Source organism: Eschrichtius robustus, chromosome 6 (genome assembly GCF_028021215.1).
Source record: "Eschrichtius robustus isolate mEscRob2 chromosome 6, mEscRob2.pri, whole genome shotgun sequence".
Taxonomy (NCBI): Eukaryota; Metazoa; Chordata; class Mammalia; order Artiodactyla; family Eschrichtiidae; genus Eschrichtius; species Eschrichtius robustus.
Window position 1 is genome coordinate 108,030,734 of NC_090829.1, and position 20,415 is coordinate 108,051,148.

At 32.0% G+C, this 20,415-nt stretch overlaps 1 protein-coding gene across 2 annotated transcripts in view; it reads right to left on the reverse strand.

Annotated features, from left to right (window-relative positions):
- CADM2 (cell adhesion molecule 2) overlaps nt 1-20,415 on the reverse strand; it is a 249,991-nt gene that overhangs the window by 44,431 nt on the left and 185,145 nt on the right. The window contains exon 6 of one of the 2 annotated variants that reach the window (XM_068545631.1): nt 18,428-18,547. The exons of the other annotated variant lie outside the window; for it this stretch is intronic. Within the exon in view, the coding sequence (XP_068401732.1) occupies nt 18,428-18,547 (120 nt within the window). The remainder of the gene's footprint in view (nt 1-18,427; nt 18,548-20,415) is intronic. 2 annotated transcript variants of the gene reach the window in all.

Here is a 20,415-nt window from a genome sequence, read left to right on the forward strand (position 1 = left end):
ACGTCCAATAACTATTCTGAGCTCCAAATCCGTATAGTCAATCATCTATTCAATATTATGTCTCTACCTGGAGATATCAAATACACAACAAGCTCAATATGTTCAAAAAAAGTTCGTAATTCTACTTCTACCACCAATGTTTCTTATCTCAGTGAATAGCACCACCATCTATTAATTTTGTTAAGCTAGAAACTTGTATAAGTTTGGTAAGCTAGCTTGTGACATCCTGTTCGTTAGTCCATAGAACCAAAGAATTAGAAAAACTGCAGATTTACGTGTTAAATTATTCCACCTTTCTGTAAGTAGTTCTAACACCCTAGTCTAAGCCATTATCATCTCTCACAAGAATTGTTTCAATAGCTCCTTAACCTTTCTCCCACCATCCTCTCTTGCCTATCTCTTATACATTTGTTCCCCTACAGCCAGAAATATACATTAAGTGCAAATCTGATTATGGAATTATTTTGCTTAAAACTAGTTAGGGTTTCCTTTTCCCTCCCTCTTTCCCTCTCTCCCTCCCTCCCTTCCTTCTCTATTTCTTTCCTCTTCAGTTACTCATAGGATACTAGCTCAAATCATAAAAATAAGTTTAAGGCTCTGCAGGATCTAACCCAACTAACTACCACATACTTTCATACCATTCTTTGGACAATCTGCATTCCAGTCTCAGTGGTGCCCTCTCTGGATTTTTGAATGGCCACCTTCCTTTTCACTTCAGGACTTGTATATTTGCTATTTCCTGTTCCTGAAATGCTCTTCCTTCTCCTTACCTCTTCATTCCCCAACTTCACATTTTGCACAAATCCTTCATATCTAGCAAATATCACTTCCTGAAGAAGATCCCCTATGATGACCTCTTGGAGCAAACCAGAGAATGCTGTACATCTTTTAAATAGCATTTATGAAGACATTGACAGGGAGTTCCCTGGTGGCCTACTGGTTAGGATTCTGGGCTTTCACTGCCATGGCCTGGGTTCCATCCCTGGTCGGGGAACTGAGATCCCACAAGCCACGTAGCGTGGCCAAAAGAAAAAAAAAGACATTGACTATCTACCTTGCTTTTTATTCTGTCCCCAAAGTTTACCATAGTGCCTGATAGAAGTAGATGATAATTATTCGTGGAAGGAATTAAGACATCTTTCCCAGAAATTACAATGTGTTCCTACCCAACCTCCTTTTTCATTTGTATAGCAACCATTTCAAAACTTCACTACTTTCTTAAAGATCCCTTCTGTGTGAATTTTTTATCTGTCTTGGAAAATTGTCTCTCCTACTTTATAGACAAAACACAGTCCATTAGGTAAGATCTCTCTTAATTTTCCACTTTCCCTGAACACACTTCCCATTGCTGGCAAACTGGTCTCTGCCCATTACTACTATCCTCTTCTCTCCTCAGTCTCATTGTACAGAGTGTCTCCATGTGACCAAGGCTAATGCTTACAGTAAAATATAATATATATTATATAATGTATATTATATTATAAAATAATGTTAGATTATATACATATATATTTATATATATGTATATAATCATGCCATTTTGAATATTTAGGGCTTTATTCTATCAGCTTATCTTTTTTCTTAACCCTATTTTCAACCTCTCTTTTCTTCCTAGCTCTCTTCTCACATCATTAAAAAGAAGTGTTCAGTTTATATTATCCTTCAAAAATGTTAATTGACTTTATGTTGCCTTCTATCTGCTTTGTACCGCTCCTCTTCTTCTCAGACAACACTCTTGAAATAATAGATTGCACTGACTTTCTCTACCTTTCACCTCCCATTTACTTCTCAAGTTCTATAATCTGACTTTTATGCAATCATTTCATTGAAACTACTTTTTCTAAATTCATCAAACACTCCCAGTGTAAATCAAATAAAAAAAAAAAATACTTTTCACAGGCTATCACACTTGGCCTCTCTGAGCCATTTGGCAATATGGACCTCTTTGTAATTCCTAAGAATTTCCCACCCTGGACTCATGAGACATCATCTCACCACTCTGGTCACAACTTTGCATCTTTGCATTCCTCAGCATAACCCTTAGATCCTTTTATTCTGTTTTGCTTTTTAAATTTCAGAGTATAAACTTCAGCATTCTTCTCTTTTTAATTTATACATTTAATAGAATATAACTTTAATAAAAGTTATATTTAATCAAAGGCTTCATCTATAGAAAAGTCAGTCAAAAATCTGTATTTCTATCCCAAATGATTTAGCCTATGTCCTAGTTATTAATTAAACTTCTTCACTTAGCTCTTGCAAAGGTATTTCAAACATTGCATGTTTAAAATGGAACATATCACATTTCCCCCTAAAACACCTGCCTCTTACATTCTTTACTCTGATAAAGTGCACCAAATATCCTGGAATCCAAGCTAAAATCCTGGGAGCCATTTTGGTATTTCCTACCCTTTAACGTAAAATCTTTTACCTAATCACTTACAAAATCTATCAATTTAACTGTCCCAAACCTCTTGACCTTTCCCTCCTCTCCGTGCCTTTGGCTCTTGCTCTTCTCCAAGTCCTCATCTTTAATTACCTGGATTTCTTGAGTGGTTTCCTGCCTTTTCTGTTTTCCTCAATCTCCTATCCATCACACCCATCAGAGGCTTTCAAAAGCCTAGTTTAAACTTTTTTTCATTTTACTTGAATTATTTCTCATCACCTCCTGAATAAGCTCTAAAGTTTTAAGTGCGACCTACCAAATTTCTTATAATTTGACCCTTCCTAGCCATAGAATAAGTACTTATTGAATCGGTAAATGCATGGATGAATATTTGAAGATTTATCTTTCACCACTGCTTCTTTCTTATGTTTAATTCTAGCCAAACTGAATCTGTAATGCTCTCTTTATACACTGTTGCTTTGCTACTCTTCCTTTCATCTTTTACATATCCAAATCCTAGTTGTGTTTGAAGACACATATCTTGCAGATAAAAACATTGTTGAAGGAACTGGGGAAGTCTTATTCCCCAGGTTCCCAGAGAGGGTAAAATTGCACTGGCCAGAAATGTCATAAAAGTGTCAAAATTAGAAAATTAGCTGCAGAAATAACAAAATCTAAGTTGTCATCCTATTTATTTTATCACACTATGAAAACAGGAGTATTTTAAAACAGAAATGAAAAATGTACATGCCACATGCAAGAACTATGCACGTATGCTTCTCCACCACCACTTCATAAGTATTTTAATTATGCTAACCCTGTCTATATCTGGTGGGATTACTCTGTTAAGAAGCCTCCTCTTAATATTCACTTCACCCTTCTCTCCTTTTAGGTTAGGTGGTCTTTCTCAGTGAAAAGTAGACCTTGTATGCTACTTATCATTACTGAATGCTTATTGTAAAATAAAGGTTTACAAATATTTAAATAAAACAAATATTTAAAGAATGAATTGATGATAAATGCTATATTGGTTTCTTTTAAGAGTCTGATCTCACCGGATTCACTGATACACTAGTTTTCCTACTGATCAAAATAAAGACCAGACCACGGAATTTGATTACTATTTTAAAAAGTACATGAAAAGCAAAAAAAAAAAACTAATGATGAATTGCTTAAGGAATGTGAAAACATCACCTTCACTCCATTTTACATTATTATATCACAACTGGAATATTACATAAATGACTTATATTAACCAAATACTATGGAGGTAAAAGTTCAATTGACTAAATTTTTAAAAATATCCCAGTTTTTTAAAAAAAGAAATGAATATATTTTATATGGAATTCTCTTAGGATATTAATGTTTTTATTTTCCCAATTAAAAAAAATAATAATTGATTCCTGGCCAGTGGCAGTTTGAGAAAATGTTTAAAAAAATAGAACAGCGATGAGAAACATACACTTGCAGTATTTTACAATATCTGAACAGTTCCCACATTTATAATTATGACCCCCAGTTTATAGATTATGGATATATAGTCAAGAAGATGTTAAAGTTAATGATTCTAATAACAAAATTAAGTTGTAGTTATGCAAATAATACAATGAGCTTTCATTGGGGGTTCATTCTAAAGGCTTAAATTAATTCTTTTCTCATTCTTTACTCAGGTAATTATGTTTATGTTGTATTATCTTCTTTGTGTCTCATTGATCAGACTTAGGAAGTGATTCCCTCTAGTTTTTGAACAGCTAAACCTTCAGGTGAAATTTAAACAGAACACTTTGATTTTAAAGCCAAACTGCGCTGAGGGAAGAAAGTGACAGCCTTGACCTTGGATAGACTCCAGAGAGGTCTTTTATGGAAGGAAGATAAAAAAAATTATAGCTCCATGCTGAAAATAAGATGAGGGTTCCAGGAGAACGGGGTAAGGGAGAACGTTATTAAAAATAGTAGGAATGATCAACAAGTGTAAGGACAGGATTTTCAGTGGAAATCCTTTATCTTGTTTTAATATTTAGTTAATAAATTGTTAACACTAGATGTTTAGAAAAAGCCAGTAAAATAACTAATCCCAATAATGGTTTTTCAGATTTAAAAATGATATCCCCATCAGGTTGAGGTAGGGATGTATAGAAAATAACATATAAAATGTATCTGCTAAATTTTATGAAGAATTTTATCTCAGAATATTTCAGAACAATAAGGTTTTAACCAGATCTAGTCTGCCATCTGTGTATTCCTAAAAGAATATTAACAAGACCCCTGCACATGTATAGGTGCTTCAACAAAAATATTTAGAGTTCACATGTTGTTTTTCTTGATTTGATTTTCTAAATTAACTGTTATACTATTTGGAAGGAAGTACAATGTAGTGAATAGAATTACATGTTTGTAAATTTTAGTACTAATTTGGAAACTAGCTATGCGATCATCAGTAAAATGAAAAAGTGGAAACTTTTAACCTTAAAAGGCCCTTCCAGGTTGAATAGTCAATGATTCTCAGTGGCATTGTTTGAAAGAATATGAATTCTCAAATTTTGATTCCCCTCAATTCTGTTTTACAGTATTAAGATTTTTCAGATGAATAAGGTGTCTTATAATATTTTAATATTTTAAAATCTCTTTCCTCCACCTCCTCTTCCTAAATCATGTAATTTGGACTACATATAAAATTAGAAACTGTCAATCAGTGCCTTATTTTTTTATAGGAAAATAATACCTATCATGGGTTATTGTGAAGAAAAAAATGATTCAAAAGAATATGGTTTTAGGCCTGGTTAGAGCATCAAATGGTTTATGGTCATAAATAAATCTCTTTGGGATTCAATTCCCTCACCTAGAAAATGAGGGAGAAGGCAGGCTGTATGGCTCTGAATGTTGTTTCTATCATTCTATAATTCTGCTATGATTTTTTAATTTCCAAATAAATGTAAGAATTATCCAGAGATATTGTGACTGATGAACTTAGTGTGAAATAAATATATCATTATGTTACCTTGTGTGTCACTTAAGCAAGAATAAAGTTTTCAGTTGAATAATTTAATATTAGGTAGAAGATCATTTATACTGCTTGCTTGTCATGATAATATAATACAGACCTCTCATCTTACTTTTAAATCAATACCGGTGTGACTTTAAAAATATACCTTTTTCAAAATAGGTCTGTTTTGTCACATATTAAATAGTAAATTATTGAGATATTTAGAGCTTATAAAAATATGGAGTTTTAATTAAATTACTCCAATGAGTAAATAGATAAAACACTATTTTACTACAATGTTGATTGGATCTCTTAAATTGTCTTGGATTTTAAAAGATTACAAGAGTTGTTTTCTACCTATATTTCAGTATATAGCCATAAACTTATCTGTATTTTAACATTTCACTGTAATTAAACTGATGCTGAATAAATACAAAAAATTATTGTGAAAATTATAATTCTCATAAATTAGGAGAAATAAAATGACTCCTTTATATTTGTCCTTTTATTTGAATAAGGTCATTTAAACTCAAGAAAAAAATCAAAAGAGATGTGGAATTATAATCATTTACATAAGTAAGATAATCATGATAGTAAAATGATGAAGAAAATGCAAAATAGTATTTCACATCAATAATTTTTTGTATAAATACTATACATACATATATTTTTTTTAAATTTCTAGGATAATATTCCCAAAATGTAACAGTTTATCTCAAGAGTATGGGATAAAGAACAATCTTTTCTTTAATTTTGCTTAACATTTTTTTAAGCTAATTTATCTGTGATAAACTTGTTTAAAATGATAAATATAGAAAAATGTTTTAAAATTACTAGGAGGGAAAAATAAATTGAAATTTAACTAATCAATGAGAAGTCTGCTAAATCTTGAATGTGTTTAGGTAATTTCCCAAATATTTTATACAGTTCTTTAATTTAATGGAGGAGGTTAAATATATTTTAATTAACTGAATTTATTAATGGGTTGTTTTAAGTTAAGTGGCTTCATTAGGTTGATATATCAAAGATGAGTATTAAGTTGCACTAGTTAATGATAATAAAATATTTTAACATGAAAATGGTATCATTTGAAATTAACAAGCCCAAATTTTAAAAGTGGTCAGTAGTATATAACTTCAATATATGTTATGATAATACATCCCCCATATTTAGCAAATCATCCATACTGTAACAATGACAGAAAATCAATACTTGTTTTGATGCTTAAAATAACCCTGTAAATAAATTAATATAATCATTTTAGAGATGAACAAATTGGAGCTTAAGGTATAACTTGCATACCATGGACCTGGGATCCAAACTAGATATTTCTGCTACTGAAGAACATTAAAATGCCTGTTAATATTTGGTTAGAAAATTGATTATAAAATAACTTACTTTTGGGGCTTCCCTGGTGGCGCAGTGGTTGGGAATCTGCCTGCCAATGCAGGGGACACGGGTTCGAGCCCTGGTCTGGGAAGATCCCACATGCCACGGAGCAACTGGGCCCGTGAGCCACAACTACTGAGCCTGTGCCCCGCAATAAGAGAGGCCGCGACAGTGAGAGGCCCGCGCACCGCGATGAAGAGTGGACCCCGCTTGCCGCAACTAGAGAAAGCTCTCGCATAGAAACGAAGACCCAACACAGCCAAACAAAATAAAATAAAAAAATAAAAAAATAAATAAGTCAGGAGCTCTTTAAAAAAAAAAAACAAAAAACAAAAAATAACTTACTTTTGTTTAAAAAATGTTATATTTAAAAAATGTTATATTTAAAAAATGTTTCTGATTTGACAATTGACATGGTTGAACTGAATCATAAGGAATTGCAATGGGACTCTGTTTTATTTTATTCACTTTAAATCACATGACAGAAATCCTTAAGTTTTAGATTTCGAAGAGGACTTACATGATTTAAAGGATGGTCTATTTACCATACATTGTAGCCTTCACCTAGCAATTGCCAGTTAATCTCATTGTTATTCACAAATGTGCAGTCATTTTTATCCTATATTTAGTTGGTTAATTTTAAGAAAATTGTTAATAAATATTATAAAAACTAACACTATTTGCTATGAGCAAGACATTTTTTAAAGCAAGTTAAGCTATAAATATATTTAATTTTAAAACTACATTATAAAGTTGATATTATTATTTTTGCACTTTTTAGATCAGGAAATGGAGGCACAGGGAGTTTAAGGAAGGTCACAAAGCTAATGCACGGCAAGGTGGAAAAAAGAGCCCAGATAATATGGGTCCAGAAGCCATGATCTTCACTATTTTACTATAACCATTTTAATTGAATCAAAATGGATGTCAAATCCCAACAGAAAACAGTATCAGAAAGTTTGTTTAAGCTGTGGATTTTGGCTACAAAGTGGGTGATCAGGAGAGACCTGGACTCATTTGAAGAACGGTGAAAAAGGACCATATACATTAGTTTTATGGATATCACAGAGGGAACTCAATATTTATTTTACCACCATAATGTGAGTTTGGAAATTTTACAATTTATAATGTTCAGGTATGTAAAACTTTGTAAGAGAAAATACTGGAGGGAAATGAGTGTGCAAATGGAAGTGATGGGAGAAGAGACTGGCATATGGCTGGGAAACAGTGACCAAAAGGCCAAACATTGTGGTCAGAGTGTGACAATTCATTTTTAAACTTTTAGCTTTTCAGAACATTCAAACATACATGAGTTGGAAGTGTAGAATGATGTTAAGGAAATTACTGACACTATTTCAAATGGCAAAAGGGTTTTTATCTACAAGTTCTGATTAAAAAATACCAGAAACTATACTCGTTCCTGAAATTCTGGTAGAGGACCCAAAATTGAGAAACACCTTGGAATTCACACAGCCCACTGTGGTAAAAAGAAATGAATTTTCTTGCCTGAGATAACATGTCCAGAGGCTAAGTCAGGAGGACAGAAAAATATCCTGCCCCCAGCAACTACTTTCACTATCTCATGCTGAGTCCAGATTTGACGTATTTTGTTAACCTAGTGAAGCAATAACTATACATTTAAACTGTGTTGTGTACTATTTTTAGCTTTCGGGAAAGAACCATTTCATTTTAAGGTTACTTTAAAAATCCCACATTGATGGATTATCAAGGAAAAATCCTACTTTGATATATTACCAAATTGAATAGAGAAATTAGAAGTACGAACATGAAGTAGTAAAATGAAACCTTAGAACTTCCTTCTCATTTGCATATTTTTTTCTTTCAACTTGGAATTAAGATGGAATGTATCTGGATTTAACCTGTAGGACTGAGAGAAAAGTATATGAAGATTTGTTTTCGGTTCCCTAAAGCAGCATTTTGAGATACAGTGCTCAATTTCCAGCTAACTCTCAGAACTAGCGAATAGGATACCTAGAAATACCAGAAAAATTAGACTGTCATTCTTAGTCCTTTTAAAAAACTATTCTATATCCCACGCTGAACAAAACTTTCTGGACTGTTGGTGGTAAAATGCCACGGAACACAAGCTGTTGCATAGGCAAACAAGTATAGTTCAGAGTGAAAACAAGCTGAATTGTATTTATTTGACATGTTTCCACTCTACCAACTTAACTCATTTAATAATGTACACATACTTTAAAGACATCAAAGGCAGATATATAATATTATGTATTAAAGACTGTGATTGTTCTTTCTAAAACTTTCTCTCAAGAAAATGATTTTCTATTCTGAAAATCTATTATCTCAGGCCTGAAAATTATTTGTCTATGTGACACTAAAATACCTTAAATAGAAAGTTAATAAGACATATCTGTATCAGTATGTTATTAACGTATGGCTAGCTCATTTTTAGAGCTTTTCCCCCCTGCAACTAACATTTTCAAGGCACTTAATTCAAATAAAAGAAATAGTTTGTATCCATACAAGTAGATTTGAAAATATTTCAAATGAGGAATCTCTCACTACTCAATGAATTAGATGGGTATTCTTCACACCAAGATTCTCAATGATTTTCTCTTGTGAAGTAGGTTATTTAAATGATACAAATATGTATATATAGATATTTCTCTGTGTCTAATAACAAAGCCAGCCCTATCAAGCTTCATCATCTGCCCTCTACTGTCTAGAGTGCTTGCCTCTTTCTAAGTTTAGCCTGGAAGGAAAATTACATATTAAAGTACCACTCTTTGCGAACTGCCCCTTTCCTGGCTCCAGTTCTTCTGACTAGGAGAACCCTATTTACTGCCTTTGGCCCTTCAGGCCCGGTGCTGGTAACAGCATCTTGCTATTACGAGTTCAATTGTGCTTCTCCCTTATTAGTTTCCCAAACTCTGCCTATATTTCTGTGAAAGTGTCCTCATTAAAAACTCTTTAGCTACACCCTTTCGAGACTGCAATCAGTTCCTACCGATATCCTGAGTCACACACTATCTAAATGAGTAAAAACTAATAATCTTATAATCAATATTTAGGAAACATGACTTCAAGGACAAAGAAAAAAATGCATTAAGACCATCGTAATTTACCCAGTTTAACACAGAGTACCCTAGAAGAGCGCTGTGCTTCTTTATTCTGAAACTTGGGTTTTAGGCATCAAGAATGGTTCAAATGCTTTCGAAAAAAAACAAATGTTTCTCAGTGAATCTAATGCAATTCTTCATGTTAGTTCAAAGTTGCTTCCTCCTTTCCTACTTAAACTTTCACTGATCAGCATTCTTTGCTTACTAATGGGTTACACAAAAGGCCCCTGGGAATGTTTGAGTTCATCTCTTTTTTTCTAAAGTGAAAAATAAGTGGTCTTAAATTAGGTATTCCCATTTATTATACTGAACACTTTGAACAGTATCCCCTTTACACTAGTGTAATTCTTTAAACAATATTGGTGAAGCAAGTTTAATTTCTGTTCTTACTCACCTGTTAGAATTTATAGTAACTTTATTGACTATTTTATTGACTCTTTTTTAACACTATGAATGCAGATTTGTATCTGTGAAACTGCTACATATCATTGGTCTTGACAGGTTTTCTGGCAAATAGTTTAAACCTGTGCGCCTACTGGGACAATTGCTTTTTCTTAGTCCGTTTTCCTAATAATTTTATAAAGACATTTCTTTAGTTAAGAGTCAGTGTTATCGCAGCTTCAGCATAAGCAATTCCGATAATAAAATTGTATAAATATTACGTATGCATTTGAGAAGCCATATGGAAAAATCTGTCTCCTTGCCCTGCAATCACCTTACAGACACTTTGCATCAAGTAGCTTTTAATTTTCTGGCCACAACTTAATTTAAATGAGTACAGAAAACTAATGGGAGATTATTTGAAATCTAGAGAAGTAAACTACTGTATTATTGAAGCAAGAGATGTTTTAAAATACACAAATTATCCCAGTACTTACTGTAATTCCACGAAGTTATATTTAATAGATTGTATTAGACCCTTCTCAGAAGTCATGCTTTGTGGCATTTGCTCTTATTTACTGTCCTGGCAGAAAGTTCCGGCTGAAGTCAAGGTCACCTTCTATCCCAAAGTTGGTATAATTCGTATCAATTCAGTGTTTCGCCAAGCTTACACAGGAGGTTATTAACTGTGTTTCATGTGGAGTGTCAAAGAAGCAAGGGCAGTGCTGGCAATCTTTTCAGCTTCAAAGGCACAGTTCATAAATTTAATTCATTGGTTAGTAAGAAAGATACAACCAGTTTATTAATGATTTTTAAAATAATTTCAGAGATGTTCTGGAAATACACTTATTCATATATGTAGGCCAAGGTTTTAAAATATAAAACAGATTATCCTCCTAATAATAAGTAACTCATTTATTCTTAATATTTTATAAGCGATGTGCTTTCTGGAATGTAATACTTACAGAAATTTTTGAATTAATATTTATATGTGTATGCATATTATATAAAAATGAATTCAAGAAAATGGCACATAGTCCACTAGGGAACATTTTCTTTTCTTTCTCAGAGGTTGTTTTGCAGGAAATGTATATATTGTTAGATTATATTACATCTAGAATTATTATCATAAAATCAATTAAGACACACATTTATACAAGTAGAAACAATATTAGTAGAACTGTTTACTTACAAGAAATATAAACTAATGGAACAAGATTTCTGTTTAAATTTATCTAAGCCAAAGAAATAAGCTTAAAATGAAACTCTTCAAAATGTTTGAGGTTTTAAATTGCACAAACCACAAGAATGCCCTTAGAAAATAGAATAGAGCATAAGTGTTCTGCTTCCCTTAATAGGTGGTATGGGGAAGAAAATATGAATACCGTTTTCTTCAGGTATTTCCTAAAAAATGCCATAAAGAAATAAGTAAATATTTAAAGATTTTCAAACTTTGCCAGAGTTCACCTTCATACAAGTCAGAGGCAAATGCTCCACTTGGTTTCAGAAATGGTTATACACAACAAGTGATTCTTATTCCAAATAAGATCTACTAGAATAGAAAGAATAACTTTAGCACCCTATGCTATCTTGGAATAACCTAATCTGAAACATTGCCATTATTCCAATGTGTGGGTCTATAGCTGAGTAAGAGACCAGGACCCCCAGTCAGCGCTCCCACCCATGTCTGGCCTATAGCCGCTCCTTTCAGCATTAATAATATGGTACTTTTAGCAAGCTTGAGAGTGAGCATACATCATGCTTATTCTTTCCAAGTGAGAAGCATTTTTAATATCCTGTTTCCATTATGAACTATGTTTCATGTATTTAATTTTGAAACAGAGTCAACTTTATATAGTAATTATGGTTTTTAAAAAGACTAGTGGAAATTTAGCTACACTCACAGCCTAAATGTAGAAACCTATCTTTTTGCAGATAAGCAGGTCCCTCTATGTGGATCACCTGGAGACTGAAATATTACTTAATTTTTGTCAAGCGAAAAAAAGCCCAACATATTGACACTTAATTTTTAAAAGCTCACAGCACCATGCAAATTGTGTTTTATTACCACCAGTAAAATCAGAAACATTTTTAATAGCTAAACACTCATAATACAAGCTCATAAACAACTTCTTGATTTGCACACTTTGGGATTTAACTCTGTCAAGATGATATATTTTACCATTGCAAATGCTCTATTTGAATGCATTTATTATGACTAACTCAGAGCTATAATGATTTTACTCCATTCATTCTTTCTCAGTGCTGGTGTTCTCTTTTATTCTGATAAACGTTTCTTTATCTCTATGTATTCTATTTTTAAAGTATCTGTGCCAAAAAGGGGAGGAGGGCACACATTAATGAAACCAAATAAAAATAAAATATAGACTAGATTTTCTTTGACATAAAGGAAATAGAGATTAGAAGCACAGGTCAGATCATTATTGCTTTTTAACCTGATTTAATTAAATAGATGATTCAGACAGTGGTTTGATGTGCTCATGTATGCATTTTGTGTTTATTTTAAGTCAGCATATTGTATTTTGAAGCCAGAGAAATGAAACAACAATTGAAGTAAAGGAATCTGCATACGAAAATACTATTTCATAAACAACATTCTAGGCAACTGCATGTCATTAAAAATGCCCACATTAAATATGAGTAGAATGTTACAATTCATCTCAATCTCTCTATACTGGCACAAAGTAAATACTTCGGCAATTTATTTTCATTTGATATAGCTTAACTTTGTGTATATGATTTTTTTCTACAAGTCACTAAGATTGCTTCAAGAAATCTTTAGAGAAGGGAGATCTTTCAAATAGCAATATTTAGGATTATACTTAATGGTCAACCATGTCCCTAAATTCATATACATTTAAACAGTTAAATTTTATGATTCACATGATTTTAAAATTACAGTGGACCTTTAATTCTAGACTGGATCTATACTCATTGTAGATGTATGCTAAAATTCATTCTATTCTACATGAATAATTTAAAATATTTTACTTAATATTACATTTTTAGACATAATAACTAAATTAATGTGTAATTTAATTGTGAAGAATTGACATTAAGTTTGTGCTTGACATTAAACTTTTGATTGCAGAAGCATGCATTTCAAAAAGACATCCACCTTGAATAAACATATTGCCAGCTGTAGCAAAACAACCAGGTAAGGAACTAGGCTGCCCCACCCGTGAAGTTCTTTTTGTCAGAAAGCCCTGGGTAACCTAGATAACTGATCACCTTGGGTAGCCTGGTTTCTCCCTTCCTGTGCCCTAATTCCCATTCTTATGCTTTAAATTAACCAATAAAGGGTGAACCCACAAAACTCTAGACACCCCACCTTTGAACCCTAATAAAGGCAGAGCCCAGGTCGGTGCGCTCTCTTTCTCTTTTTACCTGTGACCTCACTATGTGGCCCTCCAGAATCTCTGAGTAATAATTTTGTTCCTCAAAGTTCCCTACTGGTTTCTTGCTGAAGCACAGCCTGCGATCATATTAAGAACAAGGGCTGGTCCTACCTCAACATTTGGCCCTGGTGGAGGAAATGTCTGTGAGGGCTCCTAAAAACAATAGGAGCTGAGGCAAGTGCCTCAAGCATTCCTAGCATAAAGCATCACTATCAATAGGCTGGGACCAACACAACAGTACCCATCTCTAAATTTTGTGAGATTGGTCATTTTTACTCTGGTTGTAGATAATTTGATAATGGTTGATTTCTTAAATTTAAAAAATATGTCTTTTGTTTTTGTTTTGCAGTGCCATTGTGAAATAAGGTACCATTGCAATTACCTCATTAGAGTTAATAAATTGGTTCATATTACTAGACAAATGGTATGATTTTATTAACAAAAAAATATTTCACCATTTTAAAGTCTGATGTAAAACTAAATCAAAACTTGAATCAATATTTCATTTGGATTTTTACATGGATTGTATAAACAATTTCATCATCACTTTTAGGATTTATTTTTTCCTATCCGATATACTGAAATGCATGAAGTATTTGAACAGACCCTTAGTATTAGGACAGGGAGTATATCAGATATTTCACATCTTCTCTCCATATATGTCATTTCATTTCTATACTTGTAGTGCAATTACAGTCTTACAGAGGCAGAGACAGATAATAATTAGGCATTTAGGAGTTCTTCTGTGTTGGTAAGTACAAAAGATTCAGTTGTGAATTTTAATTTTAAAAATCATGATAAATTGACATAATCACTGATATATCCCACTGTGTCTCATATATGTTTCTTGACTTTTCAATACCTTTATATCATGATCTGTAAATGAGGGTGCTTGCTGTTAAAGATTCCTAGATTATGAGATAGTTTATATAAAATTAAAATTATACAGTATGATAAAAATTTTTTAAAAATGCTTCCAAATTAACGATACCATGCAAAAATAATATTAATACTAGAAATCACATCAGGTCATTTGGAAGCATTTTATAAATTATCATATTTAACTCATTAAAGTTTATCTCATTAAAAATTTATTACAGTGACCTAAAAAACCCCCAAATTTATAGAAGAGTATATATATAGATATATAGATATAGATATACAGATATATATCTTTTGAAATAGTTGATAGGATTAATCAGGCCACTAGTCTTAAAAAGTTGCAATTTCTGTAAGCAGAAAATCAAAATGTGTTGTAGCAGTGATGCTTTGTAATGTAAATATTTAAGAGATCTATAAAATGTTCAGGTTTTAGGTATATGATAAATAAACACCAAAGAATTTTGCCAGAATTAAAACTAGAATTACTAGAGGAAAAATATACCATTTCAGATACAACTACATGTGAACACACTTGTTTTACTTAAAAGAACTAAGCAATCATTGTCATACATTGAGTGCTGATTATGTTGCCAGAACTCTAGGCATTACCCAATCCTCAAGGCAATCTGAGAATTAAGTGTTTCTCATTTTTCTGACGAAAATGCTGATGCTAAATTTGGTTCATCGTCTAAGACCAAAGACTTTGTAAACAGAAGAACTGAAACTCACACCTAAAGATATCTCTCAGGCTCACTTATTCTCTGTCTTTCCCATGACTGTTCAAGTTTGCTCCCTCCTCTGTGTTATAGCACCCGTTTTTGTAACAAGGTACTGCTAATTGCCCGCTTTTCTTCCATATGGTTGAAGCTCCTCTCCCTGCATACAGGGATGCATTTCATGTACAAACTGAAGAGATGTGCAAATTCTCAAGGTTATGACTAACAATTTGAGTAGTTTATTTTGGTCTATTTTATCTTGATTTTTAATAAAGCTACAGCTATGATTCTTTATTTTTAATTGGATGTTTATCATATCTTAGGATAGAAAACTCAGCAATGGCAGGGGTGGTGAAAGAGTGTAAATGGAGATATGAACGGTGATTCATTTGTGGTCATTTATTAAATAAGTATGTATATAGTGAGATAAATGTTACAGTTTATGAAATTTGAAGAGATGCCATTTAAACCTAATAAAATTAAATACAGTTAGCTTAGTAATTTAGATTACTGAATGAGAGAAAGGGATGAAGAAAGTAAACAAAAAAAATTGGCAAGCTGAAAATATTTAGTTCCTAGCTTTTCTTAGGAAACATATTCTTATCATATCTTTTAAACTATAATTTGGAAACATCTTTCACTAATTTATAGATAAATGAATTCCACTTAAAATATAATTGCACCTGAAACCTCTAATTTAATAGGTAATGCACAGCTAAGTGAATATCATATAAATGAAAAGGAATAGAGTACAAAAATCATAAAATATTTATTTATTGACTGAATCCCCACCTCCTTCAAATACGGAAGAACATTAATCATGCAGGTGAGCTTGGTGACTTTCTTCAATTCCCAGTTGTTCGTTGATGGTAGGAGGGAAAAATAGACATTACACTAACATTCAATGTTGGTGCTACTATTTTTTCTGTATAAAGTAGATGCTATGAATTGCCTAACTCATAAAATATGTTTTCTTTTCACATATCTTGGTGCCATTTGAAAAATAATATCTTGCAGCTGTTAAGTAAAAAAAGAAGGAATGGGAGGTATGTGTGTGTGTGTGTGTCTTCTTTGAGGTTTATTTATTTGTGTGTTCCTTTGAAGGAAAAATAAATTTTTTCAGCACTTTTGAATTCCATGGTGTAAAGTTCACAAAACATCTTAGGAAACCTTTAAAAAATGAATTTCCTTGAAAAAGTAGAAAATTGATTTCTTTTTAGCAGGCTGGTTAAAATGGAACAGGTAAGAGTCACTTAAGATGCATGTGAACAAATATAAAAGATCTGTTAAACACTTCACTTTGAAATAAAATATTTTCTATTATTTTAGCCTAATATATATATATACTCACGAAGAATATGAATATTTTTCATTAATTAAGTATAGACACTGATTATTTGGGGGAAATGCATCAATTTAATTGCTAGTGATTTCAGATACAATATGTTTAATCCCCATAATTTTAGGACCTGGCATAGTGCCATTTATATATACAGCAGGTACTTGATAAATATTTATTGAAGAAGAAATGAACCAGGCTTTTTTTTGTTATAATTAGGTCTTTTAAAAAAAGTTAAGTCAATATATATCTCTCTCCTTTTCCAACAAAATGATTTGTTTGTACAGTCAGAACTTAACAATATCATAGAGATTTTGTTGGTAAGCAGTAAATTGCATTTCATTTGAATTACTGTTTGTAAAAATATCTTTAGAAAAACAATAAATTAAAGCAAAGTAGAACTTTAGATATCTTACATTTCATATAACATCATAAAGTATTTTTTAACTTTTTCTTCATTTTTATTATTTTTCTACTCATTTTTATATAAGTTGTTATAAGAATGATCTTTAAACTCTTCTACTTATAGATTTAGCTCAAATACAGTTTTTTTCGTAATACTAGGTATTTTGAGAAATTCTTATTGTTACTATCATCAAGCTTTAGCTATCAATCTTGTACACTGTATAACAGAATTGACCAAATTATTAAATATTAACAATTATTAGATACTAAAATATTTTTCTGGAACAAGAGAAAAAGTAATATAATAACTATAAAGTAAAAGCTAGCAGCAACTCAATATAATATTGAGAATTACTAAAAATTCTAAGAAACACAAACAGTCTAATTGAACAGTCTTTACAAGTGAAGGAAAATAATATTAAGTCTATCCTTGACAAAACTTTAGATATATATTATTGTAAAGTCCTCATGATTTCAAATTAAATTGTTACATTTAACACATATTAGGACAGCCAACATGACACAAAACATGTGTAAGAGTAAATGACAGACTTAAATAGGACAAATTGTCTCTGAACATTGCTTATGCAGAAATAAAGTTTAAAATGTGTATTTCTCTAATGTGCTCAAACAACTTTTTATTTTTCATCATCTACTAACCACTTAAAGACTACTCAGAAATGCTTTTCTATATTTCTGAACCATGACATAATAATTATTTTTGCCCTTAAGGATTACTTCAATATCTTTTAGGTTGCTCTGTTTGAGACAAACATACTTATTGGTAAACTGATGCCAGAAATTACTCATGGAGCCAACCATCAATTCCTGTCATCCTGGACAAGTCTAGAACATTTGTTTTCAGAACATTCTGTTAGTAGAATAAGTAGCTCCACTCAGCAAATCACTTTAGGCTGACATATTGAATATTTACCTAGAAGTTCTATGTGTAGTTTATAATGACCCCTGTATTATGCCAATTTTACAACAAATTCAACACTGCAGGCATTTTAATCTAGTTGCAGAGGAATAACAAATCATTAACATTAAACTAGGGTCTTAAAAAAAGCAAAAACTACCTCTGCATTTTTGAACATCTTATTTCTTTGCTTTTATAGGGTAAGGGAAAAAAAAAAAGCAGTGTCCCATGTTCACATTTTAAACTCTCAATGTTGCAGAGCTCCATATATTCTCAACCTATATTCTGAAACATTTTCATAAGAGTCATAACTGACACTAAGAAAAATTAAAATGTACCATCTTGTCTCATATTTTATTCCAACAACCCTAACTGATAGTAACTGAGGTGACTTACTTACTTCTTAGAAGTAAGTAAAATTGGATCTCTATTCCTCTACCCTTTATAAAACCTATAAAAGCTCTATTTACTGTGTTTTCCAGGCCATAACAAAGAAGCATACTGTACCTCGTATGTTGCTGGATGTTGCAGATGTGGTTTGGCTGGCTGTTATGGCTACAGTGGTTGTGACTGTTGCAGTGGTAAGGGAGGGGATGATAGTAGTGGGAAGCAAAGTGTTGGGAACATCTGGTGAGTGGAAAAAGAAATATAAAACAAAATCATATCATGCAAACAAAAGAGAAACACAAATGATTCAAATTACAAATACATATATCTTATTTGGGTTTAACTTTTAACAGGCTTAAACAGATTATCAGGTACAAAGCTGGCGGTACCACGCAGTTCTTGTCATTTTTTTTTTCATTTATTTTTCATGCTCCTACACAAAGCAAAAACTTGGAGCAATGTTTGATTATAAGCAGATTGCCTGCAATATTTAGAGTAAAACTTAAAATGACAAGAATTCATTCGTTCGCTGAGTCGTTTAAAAAGTTTGACATGCAGTAACAAAATACAGAGAGGTAAAACAGAAACTGACATGCTTTGTCAAAGAAGTAAACAAAGAAACAACACAACAGAAAATAAACACAAATAACACCACCAGATAAGATTAAAGAAATGTTAACGATGAATGAATATATGCATGTTAAATACTCTTTGATTTTTTTTTAGGCAAACAATGATAGGAAATAGGATGAAAGCAATCTTTAGATACAAACAAAAAAGAAGCCAATTGTTACTATTATTATTACCATTACTTTGCTTTTCCTTTTCTCACAAATGGTGTTAATGTACAGTTTAGAATCTTATAATTCTTACCCTGATTAGCTGGTAACGCCTTCTAACAATTTTGCAGTACCTAGGAGTCTTTAACAAGTATTGGGTCAACTAGCATGGAACTCAATATTCTGAACTGTTTATGACTTATTTTATTTGGCATACCTAGGAGAAGTTATTGAACATATATCTGAACCATAACATTCAACCCCTAGTCCATAATCAGTCAAAGTTGGCAAAAGTTGACAGTAGATTCAAATACAGAGAACATAAGAAAGAGAAAAAATAGCTTAGAGTTTAACACCAAAATCTTCCTTCCTTTCACTCAAAAGCAGCTAAAACTTTGAAAAGCAGCATAGAGAACACTGAAACAATATAGCCTGTGTCAAGCAATGAGAACTTCAGTAATATCCTCAGAGAGTCAAATCTTGTCTCAAGTGGATAGGCATATAATTTACACAGTGAGGAAATTAGAAACAGTTCACAAATTACCTGTAATTACTGTGCTGGGGTTTGATTTCACATGTTTGCTACACAGCTCCTATATATTCAGAGTGTTTGATAGATTATTTTGCTATTAAAAAGCTTCCTGTCATTCTCTCAGTTAAAGTCTCTGAGTCACACCAAATTTTTTCTAGTTCCTTACTTCTGATAAATAGCCCTACTCAATCCTCAGACTTTAACCTGCTGAATTCTCTATGCTGGAGACATCAGAAAACAGCATGAGATCACTCTCTTATCTTTGGTATTTATGTTTACACCTGTTTCCTGGCCAGTCACATTAAGAAAACAACCTTCTGAAAACCCAATGGTGCTACATTAATCACTAGAGAAAATGGGTATTGTCTGGAGTGTGATTACCATGATCATAAAGTAGAACTGACTTCAACAACATTATAAATGAATAAATATTATGTATATATGTACATATGCTTCTTGTTTACTAATTTCTGTAATAACTTCTTATTTTCATTGTAAGCTTTCCTAAATAGTTTAGGCAGGCTGGAGGTAAATGAAAGACATTTTCTAAATTTAAAAAAAGTAATTTAAATTTTCACACATTTCCAAAATAGAAAATAATACATTCTTTGTCTGTTAGCAAAATCATTTGCTCATTAGGATCTCAAAATATATGTATTTCATTAGTGCAAAGGGAAATATCTTCCGGGGCTAACAAATATAAGAATATACAATAATATTAGTCCTTTAAAACTCCATGGGAAGAACCCAAGATTACCAAACCTATCACAGATTATAAAATATTACATTATTTGCTA